Source organism: Anastrepha obliqua, chromosome 2 (assembly GCF_027943255.1).
Source record: "Anastrepha obliqua isolate idAnaObli1 chromosome 2, idAnaObli1_1.0, whole genome shotgun sequence".
In the NCBI taxonomy this organism is placed as follows: Eukaryota; Metazoa; Arthropoda; class Insecta; order Diptera; family Tephritidae; genus Anastrepha; species Anastrepha obliqua.
Genome location: NC_072893.1, coordinates 89,134,844 through 89,162,228, shown reverse-complemented (window position 1 = coordinate 89,162,228; position 27,385 = coordinate 89,134,844). Strand labels below are relative to the sequence as shown.

General features: G+C 35.5%; 1 protein-coding gene across 2 annotated transcripts; it reads right to left on the bottom strand.

Moving 5' to 3' along the window:
• Positions 1 to 667: 667 nt before the first annotated feature.
• Positions 668 to 26,220, bottom strand: LOC129237858 (L-asparaginase). Of its 2 annotated transcripts, none has more exons than XM_054872819.1 (7): positions 26,203 to 26,220; positions 25,140 to 25,262; positions 3,494 to 3,857; positions 3,184 to 3,419; positions 2,364 to 3,113; positions 2,066 to 2,251; positions 668 to 1,947 (listed from the first exon to the last, which is right to left on the bottom strand). In XM_054872819.1, exons 3-7 carry the CDS (start codon positions 3,813 to 3,815, stop codon positions 1,396 to 1,398), a joined length of 2,046 nt encoding a protein of 681 aa, XP_054728794.1. In that variant the 5' UTR covers positions 3,816 to 3,857; positions 25,140 to 25,262; positions 26,203 to 26,220; the 3' UTR covers positions 668 to 1,395. The 2 variants fall into 2 exon arrangements, with proteins under 2 accessions (XP_054728794.1, XP_054728793.1); XM_054872818.1 differs by having other exon boundaries at positions 3,494 to 3,833.
• Positions 26,221 to 27,385: the final 1,165 nt, after the last annotated feature.

Here is a 27,385-nt window from a genome sequence, read left to right as displayed (position 1 = left end):
CACCCTATAAAAGGTGTAAAGGCCAATTATTTATAAAGGATCTGAAAAAAACTAAATAATGGTTTAGTTTTATTTGATTACTGCAATATTAAAAAAAATCGGGTCGTGTTTCCTTCGTTTGTTGTTCGGAACCCTGTTCTCATTTGATCTATAACCAAACCAAACCTATTTCTAAATTTCCTTTGAATTCCACTTTGGTTTCCCAACAAAGCAACTAGTACTTGCAAGCTATTAAAAGAAAATCGGTAGGCAAAGTTTAATAAGTACTTAAACCATCGAATGAATATAATGGAGAACAACCAAATTTATAATTATCAGAATTTTGCACTTTCAAAAATTTGAAGGTAATATTCTCAGTTAGAGTTGCTTAACAAATAGAGGACCTACTTAAGGCGTTGGTTTTTTATGTGTGCAATATAATTCTCCAAATTCTGAATCAATTTATCAGGTCGACAACGTAATGATGAAAGTCATTTGTTATTGAACCACAAATCCGCAAACAATAATACTTGTTAGTTGAAACAAGATTTTATGCATTTGCCAAAAAGGCATTATTTCAGAAAAAGGGCAAAAAGAAACAGGTTTTTATTTTATCTTTCGAAAGTTAAATAAAATATTAAACAAAATAAAAATATGTTTTTTTATTTATTTCACTAAAAATCACCACTTTTGGAAATTTATAAAAAAAAAATTTTGATTTAAGAAATAAAAACAAAATTCTTAATATTACATTTGTCAACTTTAGTGGCATCCTGGCGACAATTAATTTATTTTATAAGGACTTTTAGGTTTAAGTCTTTTTAGCTGGTAAATTGCCTTTACAAAAATAGCAAGCTTTGTTCCCATTGCAGACAAAAAATCTTTTGATTTTTGTCCACAAAGGCGGCATTCTGCGTTGGTACACATATCAAAAAATGTACATTTGATTGAGTGACTTAACAAGAATTAATAATTTATTAACGAATATAAGAAGTACCATACATATTAGAAAATAAAGTATATGCAATTTAAGGATGTACAGACATATGTACATACATTAATGAGATTATATAACAAAAGGATTACAATATACTGATTCCTTGCTGTGCATTGATTTTAATACTACGAATTAAATCCACCAAGCTTTTAAAAGAATATACATAATTTTCATACACAATAAATGTATCTCGCTGAATTTTTTAATATGAAGCTCATACCATTTTTTACATTACTTTATATAATATAATATTTAGTATTTGTTTTTGTATAAAATCTATTTACAATGTTTTGCCTATAGATGCAGCTTAGTTTACTAATTTTAGTTAACATTTTTTAAGGAACATTCACTTTTTGTTAAAAAATATCTATACAATTGGTTTACCGGTATTTTCTAATTAAAAAATGCCAGAAAATCGTTTATTGTTTTTCTTTGGTCATTTCCAACATTGGCGGCCTGCCGCCTAACAATCTGACTATCTCTTGTTGACCTCCTTTGAGCGCATAATCCAACGGTGTAAGATCTAACATATCCTTTACCTTTGGATTATCAACAATATCCAACAGAAATCGCACCACTTGCTCGTGTCCATGTAAGGCGGCTAGATGTAGCGCTGTGCGTCCGGAGGGATCCGGTTGCGCCAAATCAGCACCAGCCAGTTGGTATGACTGCAGACGTAGTAGGGCGCCTCGCGCGGCAGCTGTACATAACTGCTCACCGATGGCCCGTGATGAGCCCGTCAGATGTGCGCCACAATTAATAAGTATCTGTATAATATCGTGATGATCGCCGGAAATTGCCTCCTGTAGGGGAGTGCGGTCGTAGTGATCACGTATGTGCACAGATACGCCGTTCATGAGTAAGTGATTTACGATAGCAAAATTACCCATACTACAGGCGAGATGGAGGGCAGTGCGATGATCATGATTCACACAGGACAAATCGGCACCGTACGCTTTTAGGTTGATAATCTGTAAAGACAAGTGATGCATAAGTTGAAGGGAAAAACAAAAACGGAAAAAACTAGGATTACTAATAATGATTTTTTGGCGGCTGGAAAATGTTTAGTTCCCTGCTCAAATTGTCTACCTTATTTATGTCGCCTTCCTGCACCGCCGTATTCAACATAGCTGGAAATAGTGTAGCACACATCTGACCCAGCTCTTCTGGGGTAGATAAATGCATAGAGCGCGCAACAGCATCTACCAAATCGAATTCCTCCATTTTAGCACCAACTGTGGTGGTGAGTTCGCCTCTCAGACTGGTTTGCATTAGCTAAAGGAATAAACGAGCTTTATTAATAGATTTTCACATCCAAAAACAAAATTATAAAGCAGGAATCCCATTTATTTTAACAAGTATGCGTTTCTTCCTCACTCTTACTCACCTCCTTCTTTTGCTCCAAAGACATCTCAGTTTTACCCAACACATAGCAGAGCTTCGTTAGTGCCGCTTCAGGTGTCATATCAAAGCCGGGCAATACGCCAATGTCCCACAAAACCTTTCCAGTATCATATAGCGCCGCCACACCGCCATTGGAACACTGCGTGCAATTTACAATGATTACACCTCGATCACATGCCACCTTCAGTTCCTCGAGAAAATCTTTCCGATTCGATGGCACATTGCCTGAACCGAATGATTGCAGCACAATACCCTTCATAGGTGGCGCGAGGAATGCGCGTATTGACAGCCTCGAAATACTTGGAAAAATACGCAAGATACCCACATTCTCGTCCAAATTCGTTTGCACCGAAAAGCGCGAAATGCTGCATGGCCGAAAAATGAGCCGATAATCAATTTCCACATTCAAGCCAATACGTCCCAGATACGCGGCATTTGGCGTGTCAAATGCCTCCAAACAATCTGTGCTAATCTTCACTGTACGATTGCCACGCATCAACTTATTACCAAAAAATACGCAAACTTCCGGAATTACATAATTGCCGGCGATTATTAGGGCGGAGGTGAAGTTGTCTTTGCCATCGGTACGTGTCTCAAATATAGGTATCTGTGAGCCTGTAATAATAACAGTCTTACCAAGATTCTCCAACATAAATGAGAGAGCAGAGGCTGTGTAGGAAAGTGTATCGGTGCCATGGAGTATGACGAAACCATCAAAGAACTCATAAGTTTGCTGCAAAATCAAAGAAGATGTACGCAGTGAAAAAAGGAAAAAAGAGCAATTCAAGTATTTTTGCACTTACATGAATATCCCTGGCAATGCGCGCCCAGTCCTGCATAGTCATATTGCTTGAATCTAGGAGCGGATTATACTCAGTTATTTGATAGATGACGCGCCGTTTCTCGCCCTGTACAAATGGCAATACAAGCGGCGCCATCGATGCCGTTGAGCCAAAACGTTCCTGCGCATAGCTCTCGTCGTGTATATTGGGATATTTACGTAAGATCTTCACCAAGGCATTTGGAATGGGCGCCAAAACTGAAAATTAATAAATAACAAAACAAAATAATTTAAAATAGTTTACGTATTTCAAATCTACAAAATCTAGTTACAGTTATTCTCATTCCGGACCATGCCAATTGTACCACCCGTATAGATGACACGCACACGCGCCTCCTTTATCTCACTAGGCAATAGGTTGCCATCGCTAATGTTACGCTTCATTGACGGCACCTCGATGTTGTCTGACACTGTTGCTTCCGGACATAGCCGTGGGGTCGGTTTATCGTTCGATGCTTCTGAGTTTAGCCGTAATTTCATGAAGTGTTCATCATTTGGTAGTTCATGTGTATTTAGGACATCAGTGTCGTATCTATTGTAATCATTGTATTTGCATTCCCCGTTAGTGTTTGTTATTGCTTCTGAGCTGGACATGTTTTGGGAAAAAATTCACTGAAAGAAATTAGGAGTAGAAATCTTGTTGTTAATTATATATTTTATTTCTGAATGAAAGTTAAGACAAGGGTAACAAAAAGAAAAAAATGAAAAATTAATAAAATTTTCAATATTCTCAACATACTCAGTTCATCACAGTAAGACTTATTTCAAAATTATTAAAACAAGAACTAAACAAAAGTAAGAAATTAAATTGAAATCATATCAATCCGCCTTTTAAGTTTTTAATGTGCGGGAGGATAAATAGCATTGCCTGTCATTGATTCGTACTGCCTCTGCTAAAGAAAGAGGCTACTATCTGATAGCTTCTACATCTCGAAGCCAAACCACCAGAAAGAGTTCTCCTAGCCTCACTTACTGACAACAGCTTGATGACATTGATAAATGTGTGTTCAAAAGTGAAATGTTGCCTCTGCGAGTTTTCACGATTCTTCACCATAGAAGCCTTACACTCTCTCCTATCAAAACAACGTCCACTCTATTTACAAGTTGGACGAAGGAAGTCAAGCTAGCCGGTATTTGATTATGTTACTCCAATTCGAGCGTCTCCTGATACCACCTGAATACCATTTCCACAGTGAAACTATTATGCTCTTTCCCAAGGAGCATAAAATTTTGTTTAGCGAGCAGTTTGGGTTCCTACTGCAGATACCACACCAGAAACCCTCTGCTAGAAATCGAGCTGACTCCTAGACATATCTATAGTCTCCTTCTTGAGCTCAAATATGAATTTCAGCAACTTGAATGGAGCCAACAAACTACCAATTGTTCCTCCCACAGCCACTTTTACATTATTGAAATGACCCGGACTTACATCCGATCGCGCACTGGCGCTTAAATAGCATTCCCTAAAATGTTATGGGGAATATTTTATGTTTTTTGTTGTTGTAAATAACGGACTGTCAACTACCCATGAATGCCGTTATTAAAGGTCGGCTATTAAGAGTATATTTTGCTTCAAAATTTAATTCTTCTTTCTTAGATCCATTTACTCTAAGGTTGTTGTATTCGACTTACATATGTTCTTTCTTATTTAATATAGTCTCCGATTCCTTGATTGTATATTTTTTATTGTTTTGAAATAAGATTTGTTGTGATGAAGTAAGCAACAACGATTCGGCATTTTTAATAACAAGAACTTTAAGGCAAAATCATTTTGTAAGCATTTTTAATTTCGTCAATGGTTATTATGAAGTTATATATATGCCGTAGGATATCTCAAAGGCGGAGACAGTAATCCAGAGGGTCTGAGTTTTTTGTAGTTGCCGCAAAAAACTACATCCTCAAGACAACCTGGTATCTACTTTATTCGCAAAAAATACTTCACACTATTTTTATATGTCAGTAAGTCAAAAAAATTTATTATATAATATATAATATAATATAATATTTTCTTACAAATCGATTATCTTTCTATTCCTCAGAGGCTCGGAGCTTGGAGAAAGTTTTCTTGTGCGCTTATTTGAACCGTGCGAGTTTTTTATCTTCGGTTACCTCCCGTAAAATTATCTGCTAAAAATTTCTGTGCAACGTTTTAATCGTTAACTGCTTTTTTTACTAAGCTTTCATTATACATGTTTGAGAAAGGGTTAAAAATGTACATCACGTTAGGGGTAGAGGGTTAAAAAGAACTACTAGAAATTCCTCGTTAAATTCTACCAAAGCAGTCTGAAGACAGAAATTATATTTGAAGTCGTTTTACAGGTATATTAATATTTTTGTTAAACTATTTGTACTTTCGTCCAAAATTTTAAAACTTCAACTCACTGTAAACAAATGCAAACCACCTGGATTAATACTGTCTTCGGCGAAGTTGAACCTGAAGATATCCTCTTTGGTAGTGTTCAGTAACTATTGTTGGTCAGTGAAGTTCGTACAACTGGATTCTTCCCGCTTTTTATGAAATGATCGATGTAGGAGAAACGAAAAAAATTTAACATTGCGTTCTAATGGAGTTTGCTGGCTGTAGAAAAAAAGGCTAGAACTTCTCACAATACTCAAATAGATCTACAACATTTTGACATGGAAACAACGTTGCTAAGTGATATTGTTAACACATCCATATTTATATTAATAGAATAGTTTGGAACTGGAGATATACAACTGAAGTACTAATGGTTATTACGAAAAATGATATGCTAGAAATTAAGAGAGATAAAACAAAAAAAAAGATGAAAATAAACTTATCAGGACGAAATTCACCAAAACAGCAAACAGATTTGTGCGATATTTGTTATTTGTCTCCATTGCAAAATACTAAGCGATCATATCATGGAATTACCTGCGAGTTTATAAATACAGTTGCTATGAACAAATTGATTTAGAGATGAGGAAGCATAAATGGAAATAAAACACAGAAAATATTTTTAACGGACATTTTTTATCTTATCTCAAAAAGTTCCCGGACCAACCGGCAGGGGACGCTCTAAATCAACTCATTTGAGTTCTGTTTTTATTATTATAAGTATTTTATTACGATGCCTCATCCGTGATTAAGATTCTTTGTAATTCATGTTTTCAAGACTGAATTCTACCCAATATTCATGAAACGCATCATTACTGGAGACGAGACGTAGGTTTATGAGTACGATACGTAATCCAGATATCAGGCGAGTGAGTTGAGAGCTCTGGTATTTTTTCCAGAAGGTCAGACTGTTAATGGGGACTATTTTTTGGGCATTTTGAGACGTTTACGTGAAGCAATTCACCAAAAAAGAAAGAATTTGTGAGAAAACACCTCATGGATTTTGCTCCATGATAACGCACCGTTCTACAGAGCCCTAATTATCCGTGAATTTTTGACCAAGAACGAAACAAATAAGATGACACAGCCATCGGAATCACCTGATATGGCTTTCTATTATTTTTTTCTGTTTGATCGAGTCAAACAACCACTACGGGGAACCATTTTGGAACTTTAACAGTCGGAAAAAAGTAATAGAAAAACCGAAGACGACTCCGATGGCTACACCGAAATTAGAGTTCCAGAAATGTTTCGAGAGCTGGATCAAATGATGGCATATATAGGTTGCAGTTGATGGGAAATATACCATAAGTATTCCAGGAACTTTTTGATCAAGGTGGCATGTTCCCTTATGGCGAATATGAAATTCTACTAAAATAGATCCTGCATCAAAACAACGATCCAAAACAAATCAATTAAGGGGTAAAGTAATGGTTTGGGGATAATAAGATTGAGGTTATGTAGTGGCTAACGCATTTGCAAGACCTCATTCTTTGTAGACTGATGTTAATAAAAAAATAAATAATAAAGATCGAAAAAAAAATAATAAAGATCGGTGGGAAGTAACTCAAAAGGGGTAATACTATTGTATATAAAATTCCATTAGAAAGAGGTCGCCGTCTTGCTGACTCCATTGAAGAAAGATGTGTTCTAGCCATAAAAAATAAGGCAACGCATCTAAAGATTAACATCATCGATAAAACTAAATATGGGTTCAGAATTATTTTCAAAGTAATTGTCTATAAATTGAAATTATCTGAAATACTGCAATTTTTGCTCCATCATTTAATGTTCTTTCTTAAAAAAAAAGAAATTTTAATAAAATATCAACTAAACCAAATTATTTTTTTACACAGAAACTGTTCCTTAGGTTGTGAAAAAAGTGTTGTGAATATAAAAATGCTGATTTGACGAAAGAAAAAAATGGATGTTCACAGCTGTGTGTAAGTAATACGAGAAGAAGTGGCTATTAAATAGCGAAACTGACGTTGCTATACAAGAAAAATGCCTGCGAGAAACACCAGCGACCGCATGCTGTTTAGAAAAAATTTCAAATTCAGTACCATTCACTTCTTTAAATAAACTAGTGTAGCCATATCCTTCAAGACCTGCCGATCGGTGACTATACCGTACTGACTTGATGAACTGCTACAACAACTGCAACAACGTGGTTTATACGACTTGGCAAATAATTTAGTCACATTTCTTTCTGAAGGTTGACCTGGCAGTAAAAAGATATTTTTATCTTCCGGATTTTGTGAGTATTTTTCTGATAGAGGTGTTTCCTTGTTAATATAGGGTGGGCCATGTAAAATTTGCTTTTAGAATCGGCTATAAAAACAAACTTATCAATATTTTTTCAAACTTTTTTTTTATTTTGAAGATTGCACGTTGTCATTTATGAATGAAAAATAATATCGTTCAAATGACTGCCACGACTGGCTTTACAGTAGGCCATTCGATCAACCCAATTTTTAAGCACATTTTCGATTGTTTGGGCTCCAATTTCATGAATGGCAACTTCGATTTCGTGTTTTAAAGCATCAATCGTCTCTGGATGGTTCGCATAGCATTTGTCCTTAACGGCTCCCTACAAAAAATAGTCCAACGGGCTTAAATCACAGCTCCGAGGCGGTTCGAGTGTGAATTTGGCAGTGTGACAAGTTGCACCGTCCTGTTGAAACCAAATGTCGTCCATGTCATCCTCTTCAATTTTTGGAAACAAAAACTCGTTGAGCATGTCACGGTAACGCTCGCCATTTACTGTAACCGTGGAAGAAGAAGAAGACTCACCACTTTGGAAATAGGTTTTCAATATTTCCCAACTTTATTCAAGCGTATAGCGTTTCATTTCGTAAATGTCAAACCTTTAAGTAAATTATGAACACATTTGACATGTCATTTGTGTTACCATTCTCAAAAAAATAGGTGGTTGAAAAAGCAAACGCTATATGGCCCACCCTGTACTTCACAACTATTTTAGTAAGGACTTCGAACTTGTTATGCTCTGGCCGCATGTATTCACCTAGAAATGAGCCATCATATCATTCGGCCTGAGTAAGCGTTGCCTGATTGCATTGACTATCAAATCAGACAACGAAAGTGAATATTTTTCACAGTCATAACTTCCATGACTGTGTATGTAGAATATCAAACACGTGAGCCACACATGGACGGCATGTAGTCGTAATTCTGCTTCCGCCATGTGTATATGTATAATATATACACATAAGTATGAATGTATGAAGTACAGATCTGTGTAATTTTGACAAAAAATAAACGGGCTATCAATAATGTCATGCAGTTACATACACATTTTTTTACACTCTGTGGCAAACTCATAGGACGAAATGAAATATGGGCTCGTGTTGTTAGCCAATAAGTATTTCCATGTGCACCGCATATATACAGAAAATCCTTAACACACAAAATACTGCAATTGTCAAGGAATGGGACAATTTTGAATCTAATTTTTTCAAAAAAAAAAAAATTGTTTTAAGTATGAATAGAGTTTTTATAATATCTAATTTATGACTCGTGTCCAACTAGTTTTTTTTGCTTTCCAAAGCTGCTCCGTTACGTTAATAAATTGTTTGAACTGTTTTATAGAAGAACGTTTCATTGAAACACATACCGGCTGGCAGCAGATGCCAATGTTTGATTGGTCTTATAATTTTCCAACAGCGTGTGAACTAATATACGAAAAATAGCCATCACGGATGGTAAGCCTGTGAAACTGAGGAAATTACTTTCAACTAAAATACTTTTCGAAACCCACTTCGAATTTTCAAAAAGCATGTAAATTAATTTTTCAATGTTCACTGCGATAGCCAACACTTTCCACTTTTCGCTTTTTGAAATTAAATTGCGCCTATGATCGGATATTTTTTTAATCCCCTGTCTTTCACAGGGATTTTAAATATGACATGAAAAATATTGGAAAATAATTCATCAGTACACGAGGCAGTTAATTATTACTGCCAATACAAAAATAACGTTGATAAGTGAAATCTTGTATGTGGTTTTCGGATGCTATTTAAATGATAACAATTATCAGTTGATTTGTCATTAAGACATTATACAAAAGATGTTCGTTAATGGAAACCTCAATGGATCGCAAATTATTTGTTAAAATATGCATTTAACCCAATATAAATACAATACCTTCTTGCCTGAACCATTCGTACACATGCGCACCCATACACACACGGACAAAATTATTCACACAACAACTAATTTTGGATACAAGAAAAAAATAATGTAATTAAAAATTTTATTCTAAGAAAAATACACAAATTTTTTGTTTATTTAAAACTAACATAAACTTAACAAAATTGTACTCCAAAAATAAAATCATACGACTCCTCATATTTTCAAGGGACGAAATTATCCAAACACAATATGAATTTTAAAAATTAAGTGAATTGATTTGTCTAACAAAGCAACCTATGCTTTTGAATAAGTCCCGTTATGAATATGATCATTCGAAACTCAGCTTATTTGGGCATTTCAAGTCTAGCTCTCGCGTTATTAATACATACGGAAATAAGCAGACACAACTGAAGCTGAAAGAAAAATAATTTTGCATATCCACAATGAGGTCAAATCATGTGCAGAAATCGGGCAATAGCTGAATCGAAGTCATTTTATTTTTTATAGCATAATAAAACGTTTTAAAGGGCAAACAAATCTAAAGAGCCGACCTCATACTGGAAGACCTCGCAAAATGACCCTCAGTGATGAACGCCATATAACAAGGTAAAATAAAAAAGAATCCAAAAACTACATCAATGTACTATAAGTGTTAGCAGAAGTTCTTGAAGAGATTAATAAAGAAGTCCATCCGAAAATAGTTCGCGGGGCCATGAAATGTGCCGGGTATAGCTCGCAAATGGCTCGAAGGAAAGCACTCATCACCGATGTCAATAAAAAAATGGACAGAGTTCGCAAAGGAATATAAAACTAAGTCTCTTGATTTCTGGAGCAACGCCATTTTTAGCGACAAAAGTGAGTTCAATATTTTTCAATCGGATGGAAGGTTTTGAGTCAAACTTGAAAAAACCCAATACCGAATTCGATAAATGCAATATAGTAAGTACACTGGAGGTGGGAGTGTCATGGTGTGGGGATGTATGTACATATTTTTCAGCAATATTTTCAAGTGTTCAAGGGTTTTCCAATTCACGAAGTGAGGTTTTGAGATAGCTCTGATATGGTTTTCTTAAATTTTCAGAGGTTCATAATTGTTTACTAATGTTACATAAACTATCGCCGAGCACCTCATCTAATCTCAAATATTTAAAGAAAATCGTCCGAGATTAGATAATATTTTTGTTATGACTAACCTCTTGAGAATGGCGGTCGCCGTAGCCGAATGGTTTGGGACGTGACTACCATTCGAAAGTGCGTAGGTTTGAATCTTTGTGCATGGAACATCAAAATGACAGAAAAAGTTTTTTCTAATAGCGTCGCCTCGCGGCAGGCAATGGCAAACCTCCGAGTGCATTTTTGCTTTGAAAAAGGTTCTCATAAAAAACATTTGGCATTCGGAGTCGGCTTAAAACTGTAGGCCCCTCTAGTTGTGGAGCAACATCAAGACGCACGCCACAAATGGGAGGAGGAGCTCGGCCAAACAACCAAAAAGGGTGTACGCGCCAATTATTCATTTATTTTTTTAATTTTTTGAGAGTATGAGAGTACTAGAAACAAATTTCATTCAGCATGGCTCGATAGCGATCGTTATTTACCGTAACGGCAACTCCTTCTTTATTTCGAGACCGATGATGCTCAGAGCTCTATGAACTTCGTGAACAAATTTATTGTTTTTAAATAAATTTCCACGATTTGGAAGCGCTGTTCAGGCATTAAAAGATTCGTGTTGACTTGCCAAACCTTGCTGAACGGAAACGCCAACACAATTTGCCATCTCAGCTGTCAAAGTTAACAATATTGACAGTTCTCATGCAGCTAAAAAAAAAACACCCGATACTAGATCGAAAAGTGAACTCCTCAGATAATTAATGAGAATAATATATTGAACAACACTTTAGTTTACTTTTCCTATTCTCCTTTCATGCTGTGTACTTAATTACCTTAATAAATTTAGCGTACTGCAAATCAGGTTCTTATCGCTAAAGTATTTTTTAATTTATTTTTCACGCACAGCCAAAACGTATTACTTTTATTAGTTTATAAATGTAAATTTCCTACTAATTAGACTTTTTGAAGTGGAACATATTGAAACGTAAGATAAGGTAGCAGCCACCTACTATATTTGGCTCTTCTTTCATAATACGATTATACAAACATAAATACGCATGGCATAGTAAAAGAGGAAACTGCGTTTTTTCTGATAGTTGTACTTAAATATGATAAGTAAGTGGAGCCGAGTTTAGGGAATTTAGCATGACGCATCTCATATGTTAATATAGGTATGTGATATTATCAGCCATGATGTACAGAATACAGAGCCATGGCCAACATCAGGTTGCTAGCTGGCTCTCAGCGATTTTGAAGGAATCAGCTGATTTGATAGTAATTGGGGTTATGACACCGGTTTATTTACGAAAAAACTGAGATTGTGTTCGTGATATACGAAAAAGAACAATGCAATCGCACTCATGTCTGAACAACGACCACATAAATCATGGCTAACATTTTAGCCATAAATCATGTTCGACTTAAATTTAGAGTGGAGGCATTACCCTGTCTTAGGACAAGTACGGGGTGGTCGCTGTAGGAGAATTTCTGGAAGCTTAATGAAATTCAGCTATAAATAAAATACGCACGAATATTCTCTAACAAAAATATTTTTCTATTGGAAAGAGCAAATCTGGCCATTAAACAAGAAACATAATTTCATTTAAATGATTTCCGCGACTAGCTTTACAGTATCCCTTCTTTCAGTACATTTTCTAGGCTTTTGGCATTTATTTCACCAAAGGAAACTTCGATTTTATGTTTGATGGACAGCGCTGTATAAGAGGAGGACTTATAATAAGAAGTTAACCAGAAGTATTTTGAAAGTTCGGTAGCCTACTTCTATCGTTATATTTAAAATAGTGTAAAATTTTGTTCTAAAACTTCAGTTCTGCTGCTTTCACTCTGAAGGTGAAATTGATATTATTTTGATTGTTTTATAATTTTATGCGCCACGTCTGTAGCGTCTACGAATCTGTACTCAAATTTATGAATATCTTCCTTATACGTTTTTAGTTCCAAAGGCGCCATATCTTCATAGTTTCTAACATTTGTTGATACGAAAATACTTTTAATTTGAAGTGTGATTACTTGTAATTGTGTTTGTGCACATTTATTTATTTACATTTTGATTGTGACCTGTTGACGTTTTGATAGTGAATCGCTATGTAAAAAATGTAAATAAATAAATGTGCACAAACACAATCACAGATAGCAATCTTCCATACGATTGTAATAATTTCGTACACGAAGTGCGAAGTACTTAATTGCAAAAACAACATCAAACACTAATATACCTATTCAACTTTTATTTATCATCTCATGTTTTATCGTTATGCTTTCTGATTTATGTTCAGTGCTTTCTTCTTTGCGGGAACCATTCATCAACGCAAAAATATGTTTTTTGTTGCCACACCGCTTTACATGATACATTCTAGATAGTTCTTGGTATAGGCGCTACCTACTGAGGAGGGTTATAGGATCTAAGCAGCATACGTATACAATAAATAATTTCATAAGCAGATTGAGAAGTGCAAACATGTTTGCTAGACGAAAGAAATATAAGCAAAGAGGGCAACAAATGGCTATTTTAATTTTTTAAAGTGCTTTTAAGTTTCAAAAGGCTCAATATTCAATAAATAGTTCTAATTTCGTTCTACTTGCTGTTTTCTAATAACGTAAAAAAAAAATTGAACTATCCTCCTATCAAACTAAGTACACAATGGAAACTATAAAAAATCTATATTAAAAACTAAATTAAACAAAATTTTTTTAATATCTAGGTATATTGGGTGATTTATTAGCACGTTTTGTGTTTTGTTTCACTGTCAAACATCTTCAGTTTGGTCTATAATTTAACCGTGAATCGTCTTACAAACGAACAACGCTTGCAAATCATTGAATTTTATTATAAAAATGCGTGTTCTGTGAAGAAAGTTTATAGCGCACTTCTTCCATTTTATGGTCAGTTTAATCGACCCACTGAAGCGGCTATTCGAGCTATTGTGACTAAATTTAGAACCAAATTTACATTATTGGACATCAAACCACCAACACGCTAACGTAGAGTGCGAACTGAAGAAAATATCGTAGCTGTATCGGCCAGTGTTAATTATGACCATCAATCGATTCGTCGGCGTTCGCAGCAATTGGGCCTCTGTTATTCAACAACGTGGAAAATTTTGCGAAAGGATTTAGGTGTGAAGCCTTTCAAAATACAGCTGGTGCACGAATTGAAGCCGAACGACCTACCGCAACGCAGAATTTTTGGTGAATGGGCTCTTGGAAAGTTGGCCGAAGATCCACTTTTTTATCGAGAAATTGTGTTCAGCGACGAAGCTCATTTTTGGATCAATGGGTACGTAAATAAGCAGAATTGTCGATTTTGGAGTGAAGATCAGCCAGAAGAATTGCATGAGCTACCTGTACCAATGTATCCAGAAAAGGTCACAGTTTGGTGCGGTTTATGGGCTGGAGGTATCATTGGACCGTACTTCTTCAAAGATGCTGCGAATCGTAACGTAACTGTGAATAGTAAGCTGTGGTTTCAGCAAGACGGTGCCACATGCCACACAGCACGCATAACAATGGACTTGTTGAGAGGTGAGTTCGGTGAACATTTTATTTCACGTTCGGGACCTGTCAATTGGCCGCCCAGATCGTGCGATACAACGCCTTTAGTTAATTTTTTGTGGGGCTATGTTAAAGCTCTTGTCTATTCAGACAAGCCTACTTCAATTAACGCATTGGAAGACAACATTAAAGCATTTATATGTGAGATACCGGCCGAACCATTGAAAAGAGTATGCCAAAATTGGACTAAGCGGGTGGACAATTTGAAGCGCAGTCGCGGTCAATCGATTTAAATAAAAATTTCATCCATTTTTCTGAATTTTGTGTGTTTTTTTGAAAATCTTTCCTATAGCTCTTAAAAATCGCCCTTTAGTTCACCACTAGAATTTTTTCCTGCAGGGTAATTAATGCATATCTGTGTATAATTTACATGTTCGTCTGCAAGCAAGCACTCGTTTTTTACTTGAAAGCACGAGACTACTGCACCACTTTTCTAGCAAGAAAGTACTTTTTGTCTCTATGCTGTGAGTAACGAACAGTGATGGAAAAAGGAAAGAGTTTGTTAGAAACTAGCTATAAGAGTATCTAAGATTTTAAATGAATATGTATGTATTCGCATACATACTATAAGTAGATAATAATGTTTAGTGCACCCAACCTTAGAAAGTGTTATGCGCCTCTATGTTTTTCACATTAAAGTGCCGTGAGGACAGAAATACACTTGGAGGTCTGCAATTCCTATTGAGAGGCAGCTTTTATTCCTTTTTTAATTTATTAAAAAAATATCTCCGACTATTGTGGGCCAATTGAAATAGACACTATATTCATAAAAATAATATATTAAACCAAACAAATGCAAAATCAAAAAATTTCCTCACGTACTATTCACCGACTGATTTTGTAATTCAAATCATTGATAGGTTAATTCTACTAGGAATTATTGTTGATGACAGAGCTTTAATAAAAAAATATTTTTAACACTACTTTGCAAGGGCCTCGAACGAAGTACTTATAAAGTATTTTTACTATTAAAATAAAAAATAAATAATTGGCGCGTACACTTCTGTTAGGTGTTTGGCCGAGCTCCTCCTCCTATTTGTGGTGTGCGTCTTGATGTTGTTCCACAAATGGAGGGACCTACAGTTTCAAGCCGACTCCGAACGGCAGATATTTTTATGAGGAGCTTTTTCATGGCAAAAATACACTCGGAGGTTTGCCATTGCCTGCCGAGGAGCGACCGCTATTAGAAAAAACCCCTTCTATCATTTAGTTAGAGCTCGGGTCGGCTAATATAATAAAAGAGTATGCTCTAACTTATTTAGAGTCTGCTTTAACTTAATTATGATTATATGCGAATAATTTTTTATCAAGTTCGAGCGCATTAATTTTTATTTATACGTAGAAAATGTTCTCAGGTTCTTTAAAATATTCTCAGTAAATAAAAAAAATTGAAAACTATTCTTAAGGAAAATTTCGGGCATTACTCTGGTTGCTCGCCCAGGATTGGCTTAGGCAACACCGTCCGGAAAAAAGAAAAACGTATTCTGTTATTCAGGAAAAGTTTAATTTACACGTTAACCTATAAGTTTTACTCTGCATATTCAATTTTTCTTTTTCGCATAAATTTAATTTTTTAAAGGTTGTTGAAGTTCCAAAGGAATACATTTTCAAAGAGGAAGCTATAAAACGAAGGAGTATAGTAAATAGAATACTACCAGTTTAGTTGTCAGCTCAAGCAGTTCGTGTTCTATTTTGAATATGAAAAATGTTAACAAGTGGCATTTTTCTAACCGGTTTTAGACCAGTTAAAATAAAAAAAGAAATATCCGTTCTATTTCAACGTTCTAAAATATTCTAGGTTTCTTCTATTCGCGACTCTTCTGCTCGGCTCACTTGGCGAAAAATTGGCGTGTGAAAGCGACATCAAAGTTATCGAGGAAGATTCGTCACTACCTGGTGCGTGATTACCATTCGGTGCATTGGCTCGAATCTCCGTGCATGAAACACCAAAATGATAGAAAAAGTAAATTCTAATAGCGTCGCCTCGCGGCAGGCAATGACAAACCTCTGCCATGAAAAAGCTCCTCATTAAAAATCATTTGCAATTCGGAGTCGATTTGAAATTGTTGGTCCCTCCATTGGTGGATCAACATCACGACGCACACCACAAATAGGAGGAGCTCAGCCAAACACCTAACTGAAGTGTACGCGCCAATTATTTTTTTTTATTCCAGGGCTGCCAATATATGTTAATTTATACTAGTTGTTTCATCTATGTATTTGCCACTTACTAACGTTTGGCGAAAGAAAAAAACTTCTATTTTGTACTAAAATGGTATACAGAATATTTTTTTTTAACTAAATGAAACTTCGTTGAGGTGCAGTAATTAGATAAACATTCAAAAGTTGGTTCATACTACACTTTAACTAATTCCTAAAAAATTAAAACAAATTCTTCAAAAAAATAAAATAATAATAAAGATATAATATTTAGGGTAGAAATTAAATTTCGGGTTAATATTTTATGTGTCCGGTTGCGGTGAAGATTTTTCTACCATGGTCCTGATGACCCTTTTTAGGAAAACCCGTTTTTTATTGGAGTGAATTGCTTTCTTAATCGCTTTTCTGGTTAATCGGCGCTGGTAAAGCTTATTATAGGATATGGAGCAAAATACTTTAATTAAAATCCATATTTACATTTATTTTGATATTGTATAAAATTCATTTCCCAAAAAACTGCGTAAAAATTTTATTATAATTTTTATTATATCGGTGTTAAACACGTTTTTAAGATTTTTATTGATAGAATGCTCAGGCTAGAATTCTTATTGCAGAAATCTGTCAAAGATAAACCTTTTTTGTGATCGATCGGCCCTACGTTTCCAGCGCCAACATTAGCGAAGTATAATAATTATTTCCTGAGACGTTTTAAAGATTAAGCAGGGCTAGTTTGGCAATATTATAAAACCGTTCCTCTAGTCTTACTGACTTGTGGGGTGAGGCTACATATAATGCGAATAAATTTCATGCATTAACTAATTGTTGCCTTTATTAGATTGACTTGGATATATAAATACATTTATAAGTATATATATTACTTTCTTTCTTTCTCTAAAAAAGAAATCCTACTGGTATTTTTCTAGTCAATGGCAGTCACGAACAATTGCGATTTCTTCTATAAGCTACCAGTATCTGAACTGGAATACAGTAGGTTCTGTTTTCATGCGGCTTTTTTTTTATGCGGTTTTGAAATAGTGCGGTTTTTTTTTTAAATTACAAAATGCATGTCGACCTACCGGGAATTGTTCATATAAACAAGATTCTAAGCCAGCTAAGCAAAAACTCATCACAGATTACATCAGAAATGCTAACCCTACAAGTATGGAAGCGCCTGCATAACTATCTAGATCAGACGTGTACATTTCCTCAAGTGACGAAAGTGATTTTACGCCAAATCCTAAACGAACGCGCAACATGTGGGTATTGTCTGATTTTATTTCTGACTTAAATTTATTTTTCGATTCTGACGTTTCTTAAATAAAGATATAATTTTCAAAAATACAATATTTTGTTTATGCGATTTTATTTAATTATATCAGATTCATGCGGTCTATGGAACGTATCTATAGATCTATAGATTTTATTACATTATTTCAGATTTATGCGATTTTAGCACCTTTGAAACGTATCTATAGTTTTACTATAGAACTAGTAGCTTTTTTTATGCTGTTTTTTTTATGGTGTTTCTTGCGGAACGTATCTACCGCATAAAAACAGAACCTACTGTCTTTCCATATTAGTTTGGCTTTTCCCTGCAAAGTATTTAGCAGTATACTATACTGCACAAAGGTACATTTGTGTTATAAAACGTAGTGCAAACTCTATACTGAGGAGTTAATAAAAATGTTTATTATGTGTAAGTACAATGCATATTTTTGAGTGGAGCCAGATCGCATAATACTGAAGAATGCAGTATGAATTGCTTTTTTTTTACGAATTTTCAAAAACCCAAATAAACACTAAGGAATGAAGAATTAAATAATTTGTCATTCATTGCAGTTTACCTGTTTTCATTCTTACCAATGTGGTTTGAAAGAGTTTGTTGGCACTTATTTTCTGAAAATGTCAAAAAATTATCATATATTGTTGCAGGTGTCAAATAAATCAGATCTATTATTAGGCAAACCAAAAATGGGTTTTTTCGGAAAGCGCACTTGAAGTGGAGTAGTTGAGTGCATAACCGTCATTAATGTGATGATAGATATGTATCAGTAGTGGCGCAAGCTTTCAAACGAAATAAAAGTTGATTATCTATCTTTACATTTTGTTTTTTTTTTTTTTTTTCATTTTAGCCGTAGAACGTAGAAAACCCGGTGCAACTACATCCAATTAGCTACAATTAGATGCCTATTTGAACCAATTGCTTTTTAACAGGGTTTCTGCTTTATTAATTTATTTATTGCAACGAATGAGAAAAACAAAGGAGAGAATGATTTGAAAATGAAAAAAATTTACTTTGCTGAAGGTCAAATACCGAAATATATAAAAGATTCAGCGAGTTCATACTGTGGAAGTGAAAGGAATACCAGATACAATACGGAAAAAGTTGAATAAAGGAAAAGCAGAGTGTTTCAAATCAGAAGATGTAATATATGCACATATATATATTTATATAGATATATATAACGGTTATACACCGAGCTCGTTGTTGTCGAGGGACCTACAGTTTTACCTCGCCTCCGAACAGCATATGGTTTTTTATGAGGAGCTTTTTGCATGGCAGAAATATGGTACACTCGAAGGCTTGCCATTGTCTGCCGAGGAGCTAATGCTCCTATGAATCGTGCCCGTTGTTTTAAATTGAGTGGTAGTTAGCTATGTAACGGGTGATCAATCATGAGGTGCTTTTTTCAGTAGTTAAAAAAAAACAAAAATGTACATTAAGGTCAAAACCTTTATTTATCATTTGAAAGGACATTCTTTGAATTTACTTTTTGAATATGACTTCATTCAAATGTTGGCCGCAACTACGCTTAAGGTGGTCCATTCTGAAGGTCCAATTTTCAATCACTCGTTCGAGCATTTCGACTGGTATGTCGTGAATAACACGCGTAATATTGGCTTCCAGAGCTTGGCTGGTTTATCAGCATAGACCTTGGACTTCACGAATCCCCAAAGAAAAAAGTCCAAAGGTGTGATATCACAAGATCTTGGTGGCCAACTCACAGGTCCTAAACGTGAAATCAGCTGCTCTCCGAAATGACTTCTCAATAAAGTCATTGTTTCACGAGCTGTATGGCAAGTGGCTCCGTCTTGTTGAAACCAAATGTCGTAGAGATCATTAGATTCAATTTCAGGTAGCAAAAAGTCCGATATCATGGTACGGTAGCGAACACCATTCACAGTTACGTTGCGGCCATCATCATTTTTGAAAAAATATGGACCGATGATTCCACCAGCCCATAAACCACACCAGACCGTTGTTTTCTCTGGGTGTAAAGGTAGCTCTTGAACCTGTTCTGGTTGCTCTTCATCCCAAATACGGCAATTTTGCTTATTGACGTAACCATTGAGCCAGAAATGCGCCTCATCGCTGAACAAAATTTTGCTCGAAAACAGCGGATCTTCTTCAATCTTTTCAAGAGCCCAATCAGCAAAACGATGACGTGCAGGAAGGTCATTTGGCTTTAGTTCTAGTACGAGCTGTATTTTGTATGCTTTTAAATGAAGATCCTTCCGTAAAATTGACCAAGTTGTTCCATACGACAGTCCAAGTTGCTGAGAACGGTGCCGAATCGATTCATCGCGGTTTTCACGTACACTCTCTGCTACTGCCGCTATATTCTCAATGCTTCTTGCTGGACGTGGTCTATTCGGTCGAGAATTATCCACCAATGAATATTCGGATTCAAATTTGTTGATGGTATGTCGAATAGTGTTTAAGGCAGGCCGATTATGTTGACCATAATGCGGTCTAAGCGCACGAAAAACATTTGTCACAGAACGCTGATTTTCATAATACAGCTGAACAAATTGTAGACGTTGTTGCGGTGTGAGTCTTTCCATGATGAAATGCCAAACGATGCTCAACAAATCCACGATGACAGTTTGCCACAACTCGCACGCGATCTGTAAAAAAAACGCAAATGAAAAAAACTCCTCTTAATTGATCACCCGTTATAAATTTCACAAACAATCTGATACTTTCCATACTTGGAAACCGGTATGATGATGCGATCTTAGACAGCTACAGCGACTGGGCGAGGAAATTACGCGTGAGTAATGAAAAAAATCCACTTTTGTTATTTGACAAGAAATGGGTAGTCTCTATCACCAGCATAGTCCATATTGCCCACATATACTCTACCCAGTTTTTTTTTATATTTTTTTAAAACAAATTTATAAAATGAGTTATTTAAAAATGAGAGCAGCGGCAAAATTTGTACGCATTTTTCCTTCATTTAAATTGATTTTTTTCGATTTCCGTACGCACTCGATACTTTTTCCCATATTTGCTTGCTACTGGTTACATTTTTGCGATATCAGAAGAATGTAGAAGTATTGGCGCTAAGACGACGTTACGTCTACTATCTGTTTTACGCTACCAAGATTTATGTGCTTTAATTTCTAAAGTCTTTCGCAAAAATATATGATAAATGATTTATGATATGGCAACGTCATGACGCGTCAGTACATAAAATAGGCAAACCTTTAGGCCGGATTCACACTATGATGCCGATCACGGTCCGCTCTCGGTCCAGTCTCGGTCCGGTAAAATATTCACAAACGAAAAACAATGACTGTATTCACACTATCCGTGCTGTTCAAGTTTCGGTACAGTCACACTCCAGCATCGATCAAGTTCGAAGAATATTTTGCTGGAGCGTGATCGACCTGCCGCGACTTGTACTGATAGTGTGAATAACGTTGCGTTCTCGGTTCAGTCTTTCGACAATAGCAACCTATTGGAGAATTGAAAAAAATTTCAATTTCATTTTCATTTTCAACGAACGATGAATCGCGACTGGACCGATGTAAGAACACAAATGTAGATGTCGAAAGATTTTACCGAACCGAGACTAGACCGAGAACGAACCGTGATCGGCACCATAGTGTGAATCTACCCTTATTCGCAAATGTGTGAACGTCCAGATGTATGTGTGTAAGATTTATTCTATATCCTCGGCGTTCCATTCTTCTTATTTCTGTTTACAATTACTTAAAAATTCGATTTTGAATAGAGTCTTAAAGTGATTTAAGATAATTTAAAGAAATCGCGCAGCTGTCTGCCTTTAATATCTTCAAATAACTTTCCATTCTCATACACTTTCTCTTTCACTCTCGCGGATTGTTATGAACCCCAGCACATGCCATCTCCCCTTCGTTGCGCGCATGTTCTAGTCTGTAAGGTTGTATAGCCATTCACTCAAATAACGTTCAATACTGACGTTACTGTATGGCTGTGGTTGCATCCTAATTGTGACAGTATAATAATATCTCTAGATACGTCATGACCACATTTCCGTCTTTGCAAAGCAAATTGTATCAGTATTTTTGCATGAGCAATTTTAGGCAAACTTTAATGATTTATTTAACCACTTGACGCACGGGTTTTTTCACAAAAATGGAACTAATCAGTGTTTTATTTTGTTTTTTAAAAGCTTATATTGTTTAAAAGTAATAAAAATATAAATAAACTAACTAATAAAAATTAGAAAGTTAAAATTTTCATACGGTTTCTAAAACACTTACAAAAATTCTTATAAAGTTTCATAAAATATAAGAAAAGAAATCATATGCAGAGGTGCAGAGGTCGCTACAAATGGCAAGTAGCGATTGGCAAGAACGATTCGTCCATGTGTCGTATGTAATACAATAATGTCGAAACCTGTGAGCTGCACTCGGGTTGGTGCGTTAGAGTATGCCCACCGCATGCGAGCGTTCGTTTACAATCATTAACTCCCAACATTTCGGAAATAATAGTTTTGAAATTATTTAGCTTCAAAGTGCATTCGGCAGCTTCACTATAGTTTGACACAATGTAATTATTTTCATTATAATAAGTATTTGCCGAACAACATGAGGACGCAAGCCACAAATATGAGGTGGAGCTCGGCAAACGCCCAATAAAGGATGTAAGCACCAATTATAAATATATAGACATATGAAAGAAAATATTTCAATGAAAATGGAATACAAATGCATTTATCAATATTTCTGTCCCATTTTAAACAAGAATAACAATTAATTAAAATCGACAACAATACTGTGTTGCCCGAAGCCTGCTACTGAAAATGAAAATACCAACAAAAATGAAGTATTTCAGTTCAGTGTTGATGATGGGGAATGGGGGTTATCGTACCTCCGTTTTAATTGATGATGGTTATTTTTTTGAAGCTCGACTAAAGGGCGAATACGCTGAAAAGAGTTCTACGCAGAAATTCTGCAAATTTACAAACACCCTTCTCGTCAACGACTTTTTAAAATTTCTCTTGCATACGAACTTCGTTCTTTTTTGAGGTGTCTGGCAACACTAAATTTCACAACTCAGCAAAAAATTACTTAAAACCATGCGACATTATACTGAATATTTCCCAGTTTAAATGTTAAGTGTAACTTTCTCTCATTTCTACTTAGGATCCCCGATACCTCATAGATCGACTTCAGTATTCCAAATCTTCCCATTTATGGATTTTAATCCAATTACAGGGTCCAGCACTCGAAGTGTAACCAATTGAAAAGGCCATCAATTTAGTTTGGAAAATTACTTTTAATGAATTCAGAGTAAAAAATGTGTGGAAATAATACAAAATTAAGAATCAATTTACTTTTGCTCGATATGACCACATTTTGCCTAGACTATTTTCTTAAGACGGTCCAGAAACAAATTGCAAGCTGCCCGAATGTGACTTGCAGGTATTTTCACCCACTTCAGCGCCTCGAGACTGGTGAATCTTTTAGTTCGGACTTTGCTCTCCAAAATGGCCCAAAGAGAATAATCCATCGGATTCGTGTCAGAAGAATTGTGCAGAGCAATTGTGTGGACGTTATAAAGTTCGGAACGCTGTTTTTTTAGCCATTCTTGGTTCACTCGAGCTTTGTGAGACGGTGCCGCGTCCTGTTGAAACGTCCATGGTCTGCCACCGAAATATTTGTCTGCCCACGGCTTCAAAGCAACCTCCAGAATACTTTCACGGTAGTATTCCGCATTTACCTTGATACCAGGCTCGATGAAAACGATTGGAGAGCGCCCGTCTGCGGTTACAGTAGCCCAAACCATTACCTGGGGCGGGAGCTGCCTCGTGGGGGCCAATCGATGACTCAAATTCTTGTAGGAACGGGCGGTCAAATAAACCTTATCGCTTTGGGAGTTTACGAACTGCTCAATTTGAAAATTTTTCTCGTCAGAAAGCACAATGTTCGGAAATTGACCGCTTTCAGCCAAGCGAAACAACTGATTCGCTCTCTCAAGTCTGACTTGTTGCTGTTTTGTTGTGAGATCATGCACCTTTTGGATATTGTAGGGTTTGACTTTGAGATCATTTTTCAGTATGCGGCGGATGCTACCGTGAGATATTTTCAGTTCTTTCACCATTTGCACTTCGTCGCTTTTTCAACAAAACTTAAAACAAAAACTTTATTCACTTTAAGCTGGCCGGGCTCACGAACAATCGCTGGTTGTGATTTTCCAGCAAAATATAATGCAATGACACTATTACGTTTGAAGTCCATTACTTAGTTTCTTTTTTCGCATTTACTCTCGGTAAAATGCTTCCGCGCGCTTGTAAACAATACTCTGGACTGTCATTTAGCCAACTCACAGACAGCTAATGCTCGTGCATCAGCTGCGCGAGCGGTCTGAAGTTGATGATATTTCGAGTGCCGGACCCTGTAAAATATAGTTATCTGGTAACTAAACGTCAATAATGTGTCCGTAATGTAATTTTCTTTGTCCGCTTTACCACTAAAAAATGTAAGTATATATAAAAGGATTTTGCACTGCAGACATGAAATATTTTGATACTTTGCCGAATATTGCTAACGTGCTCGACGACCTTTTTTTCTCCTCTACATTTCACTTTGTATCTTATTTTCTCTCAATGTAGTGTATGTATACCATTCTCTATACAAATATTCTATTCTGTATATATATATTCTATTATTTTACTTAAGCCCTACTATTATTGCTATTCTCTAATACTTTTACCACTGCTACTATTAATTTCTATTTCACAATTTAAGGTTCCATTGCAAAATTAACTTATGGTTGTATGTTTACTAAATAAATACATAAATAATATAAAAAGAAAAAATAATTTACGAGTATATAACTATATTTATGTTAATTTTGTTGGTCAACACAAAAACATGTAAACAAACTAAGTGAGATGTCTTCTTCAACTGGTTTTTGTAAGTAATGGCAAATTTTCCATTCGTTCATTTTTTTGCTCTTTCTTTTCTTTGGGAGAGAATTTTCGCTTACGCTCTTACCTGCATGGCTGGTGATGCGTAATTTTGTTATCGAAATTAATTTCCTAAGTTGTTCTAATTTTCGGGTAATCTGACACGTGCAAAATGCATGAGTGGGATTTTATTCTGACTGAGATTTTTATCTGACAGTTAGCATAATCAGACCTTACTAATAAATACGTAATGTTTGTCAACTATATGAAAAAGTGGTAGCTTGATGTAATAAATTTGAGGTCATATAAACAGCTTGCTGTTCAAACAAAAGTTAAGCGGTTGTTTTTACACTTCGTTTTATCTGTTTTTGTTTTTAAACTTACCTACTAAACTATTTCGATTCGCTATTATCTCTTTAGGATTTTTAAGACGTATTATGCTGACGTTATTCAATTATATTTTTAGTTAATCACTGGTTTTTTTTGGCCAAATTCACATACGCGAACCTGATTAGTAAATATATGAAGAGATATAACCTAGGGAACTTTCAATGTGTGCACATATTATAAAATTATAAATGTTTGCCCCCCACTCAGTTATCACTCTGAGCTGTATGCTTTTATAAATAATTCATATCAAATGTATACCATTATACATAATAAATGAATTAGAAAAAGGTTTGTTTTCAATTGATTTTATAGTTTTTTTTTTTTTTGGGAGCCAGTGAACTTGTCGTATTTCTTTATTATGCAGATGGTGTTGTTCTGATCTTCTTTATTCATCAGTGAATAATACGTCTTTAAAGTGAGTAGCGAAATTTCCGCGTCACATCTCTTTGACATTTGACGTTTTTCTAGACGAAAGTCTAACTTCTTTACCTAAAAGTCTTAACTTTTTATCACACTTCTCATCGTTGCTGGGTGAACTGACACCACATCGTTGGCATTCAAGGCCATAACTATTTCCCCAGCGCGAGTATTTTGGTTTTTTATAATATTTTGAAGAATGCATCGCTTTACTATTTGAGTTATTTATGAAAAACGACTGCTCATAGCTTTAATTTTTACGCTCTTCATTTGACTCCAATTTTTTGTAACTCTCCTTTTGAAAATTAAACCTCCCCCCTCCCCGTCCCCTGCCAATACTCTCTGTTCACTGCATTAGATATGAATAAATATGAATTTTGTTGTTTGTTAAGTAAATGGTTTGAAAACCAATTGCTTTGTATATGTAAATCTATTTATTTTGCCTGAACAGGATATATTAATTTGATATGAATTTTTGATACCAATCTGGTATAAGTTTTCGAACAGGTTATCACTGGGGGTCCTTTCTATCACTGTACATATGTATGATATATGTGAGGCTGAACTAAATAGCATTGCAAATATGTATTTTCACACTTTGTTTTTTTTTTCTTATTTACACATGCACATGTGTACGCACGTATTTTAGTATTCACAAAACGTTGTCGAAAGTGGTGAAATAATTTGATAATTTTTTATGTGTTTCAATATACTCGTATGTGTATTCATCAATAAGTTTTAATTGATGCGCACGTTATCAAGGCGCCACACGTACAAACACACCTTTTTTCTAAATGATTAATGATTTTTCGACAACTATTTGAATGCTATTTCGGAAGCGAACAAGCGAAAACGGGCACACATTTAGAGTCACTGCAAAAAACCGACTGTCTCGCATATCTCTTAGCTACCGCCAATGTACGCATATTTAGTTCTTAACACGGCGAACAGATGTTATTGGCTCTCACCGGAATCGGCGCGGTAGCTAAACGCTCTCTTAACGACCGCAATTGTTTTAATATTTGAGAGAAGTTGTGTATTGAAATAAGGCGAGCAGGTATACACATGTCAGCTTCTATTTGATTCCAAATTTACCGAAGCAACATTTTATGTTACACATACATGTGTGTAAATGTGTATTTTAATATGGTACTGTTAAATAGCTCTCCATGCGTATATTATGAAACCGGCAGATTAATTTGTCAACAATTCGTTTTCGTTTTCTGAACATTTTCCAAAATATTTATTTAAAAGTAGAGAACACTAGACAAAGGCCAGCTGTTTTAAAACAATTAAATACTTCAAATTCTACAGTTTAAAGCTAAAAAATTTAGTCTTAAAGAAGCCTATTACTTGTGAATTTAGTCGAAGTTGCATCAGAAGTCGTTGTGTAAAAATACTGGCAATAAAAAATAAAAATAAATAATTGGCGCGTACACTTCTGTTAGGTGTTTGGCCGAGCTCCTCCTCCTATTTGTGGTGTGCGTCTTGATGTTGTTCTACAAATGGAGGGACCTACAGTTTCAAGCCGACTCCGAACGGCAGATATTTTTATGAGGAGCTTTTTCATGGCAGAAATGCACTCGGAGGTTTGCCATTGCCTGCCGAGGTGCGACCGCTATTAGAAAAATGTTTTTTTTTTTTTATTAATTTTGCTTTCACCGAGATTCGAACCAACGACCTCTCAGTGAATTCCGAAAGGTGATCACGCACCAACCCATTCGGCTACGGCGGCCGCCATGCAATGAAAAAAACTAACTATAAATTTGTCAATAAACTGTCTTATGTTTACCAAGAAGACAGAAAGTGCTGCAATAGCAATG

What these genes read in the sequence shown, in the direction of transcription:
- LOC129237858 (XM_054872819.1), bottom strand. Translation starts at nt 3,815, where the DNA reads ATGTCCAGCTCAGAAGCAATAACAAACACTAACGGGGAATGCAAATAC. An exon ending in GCATTGCCAGGGATATTCAT is followed by an intron (nt 3,114 to 3,183) that starts GTAAGTGCAAAA and finishes TTGATTTTGCAG; the next exon opens with CAAACTTATGAGTTCTTTGA. An exon ending in CTTTGGAGCAAAAGAAGGAG is followed by an intron (nt 2,252 to 2,363) that starts GTGAGTAAGAGT and finishes TTATTCCTTTAG; the next exon opens with CTAATGCAAACCAGTCTGAG.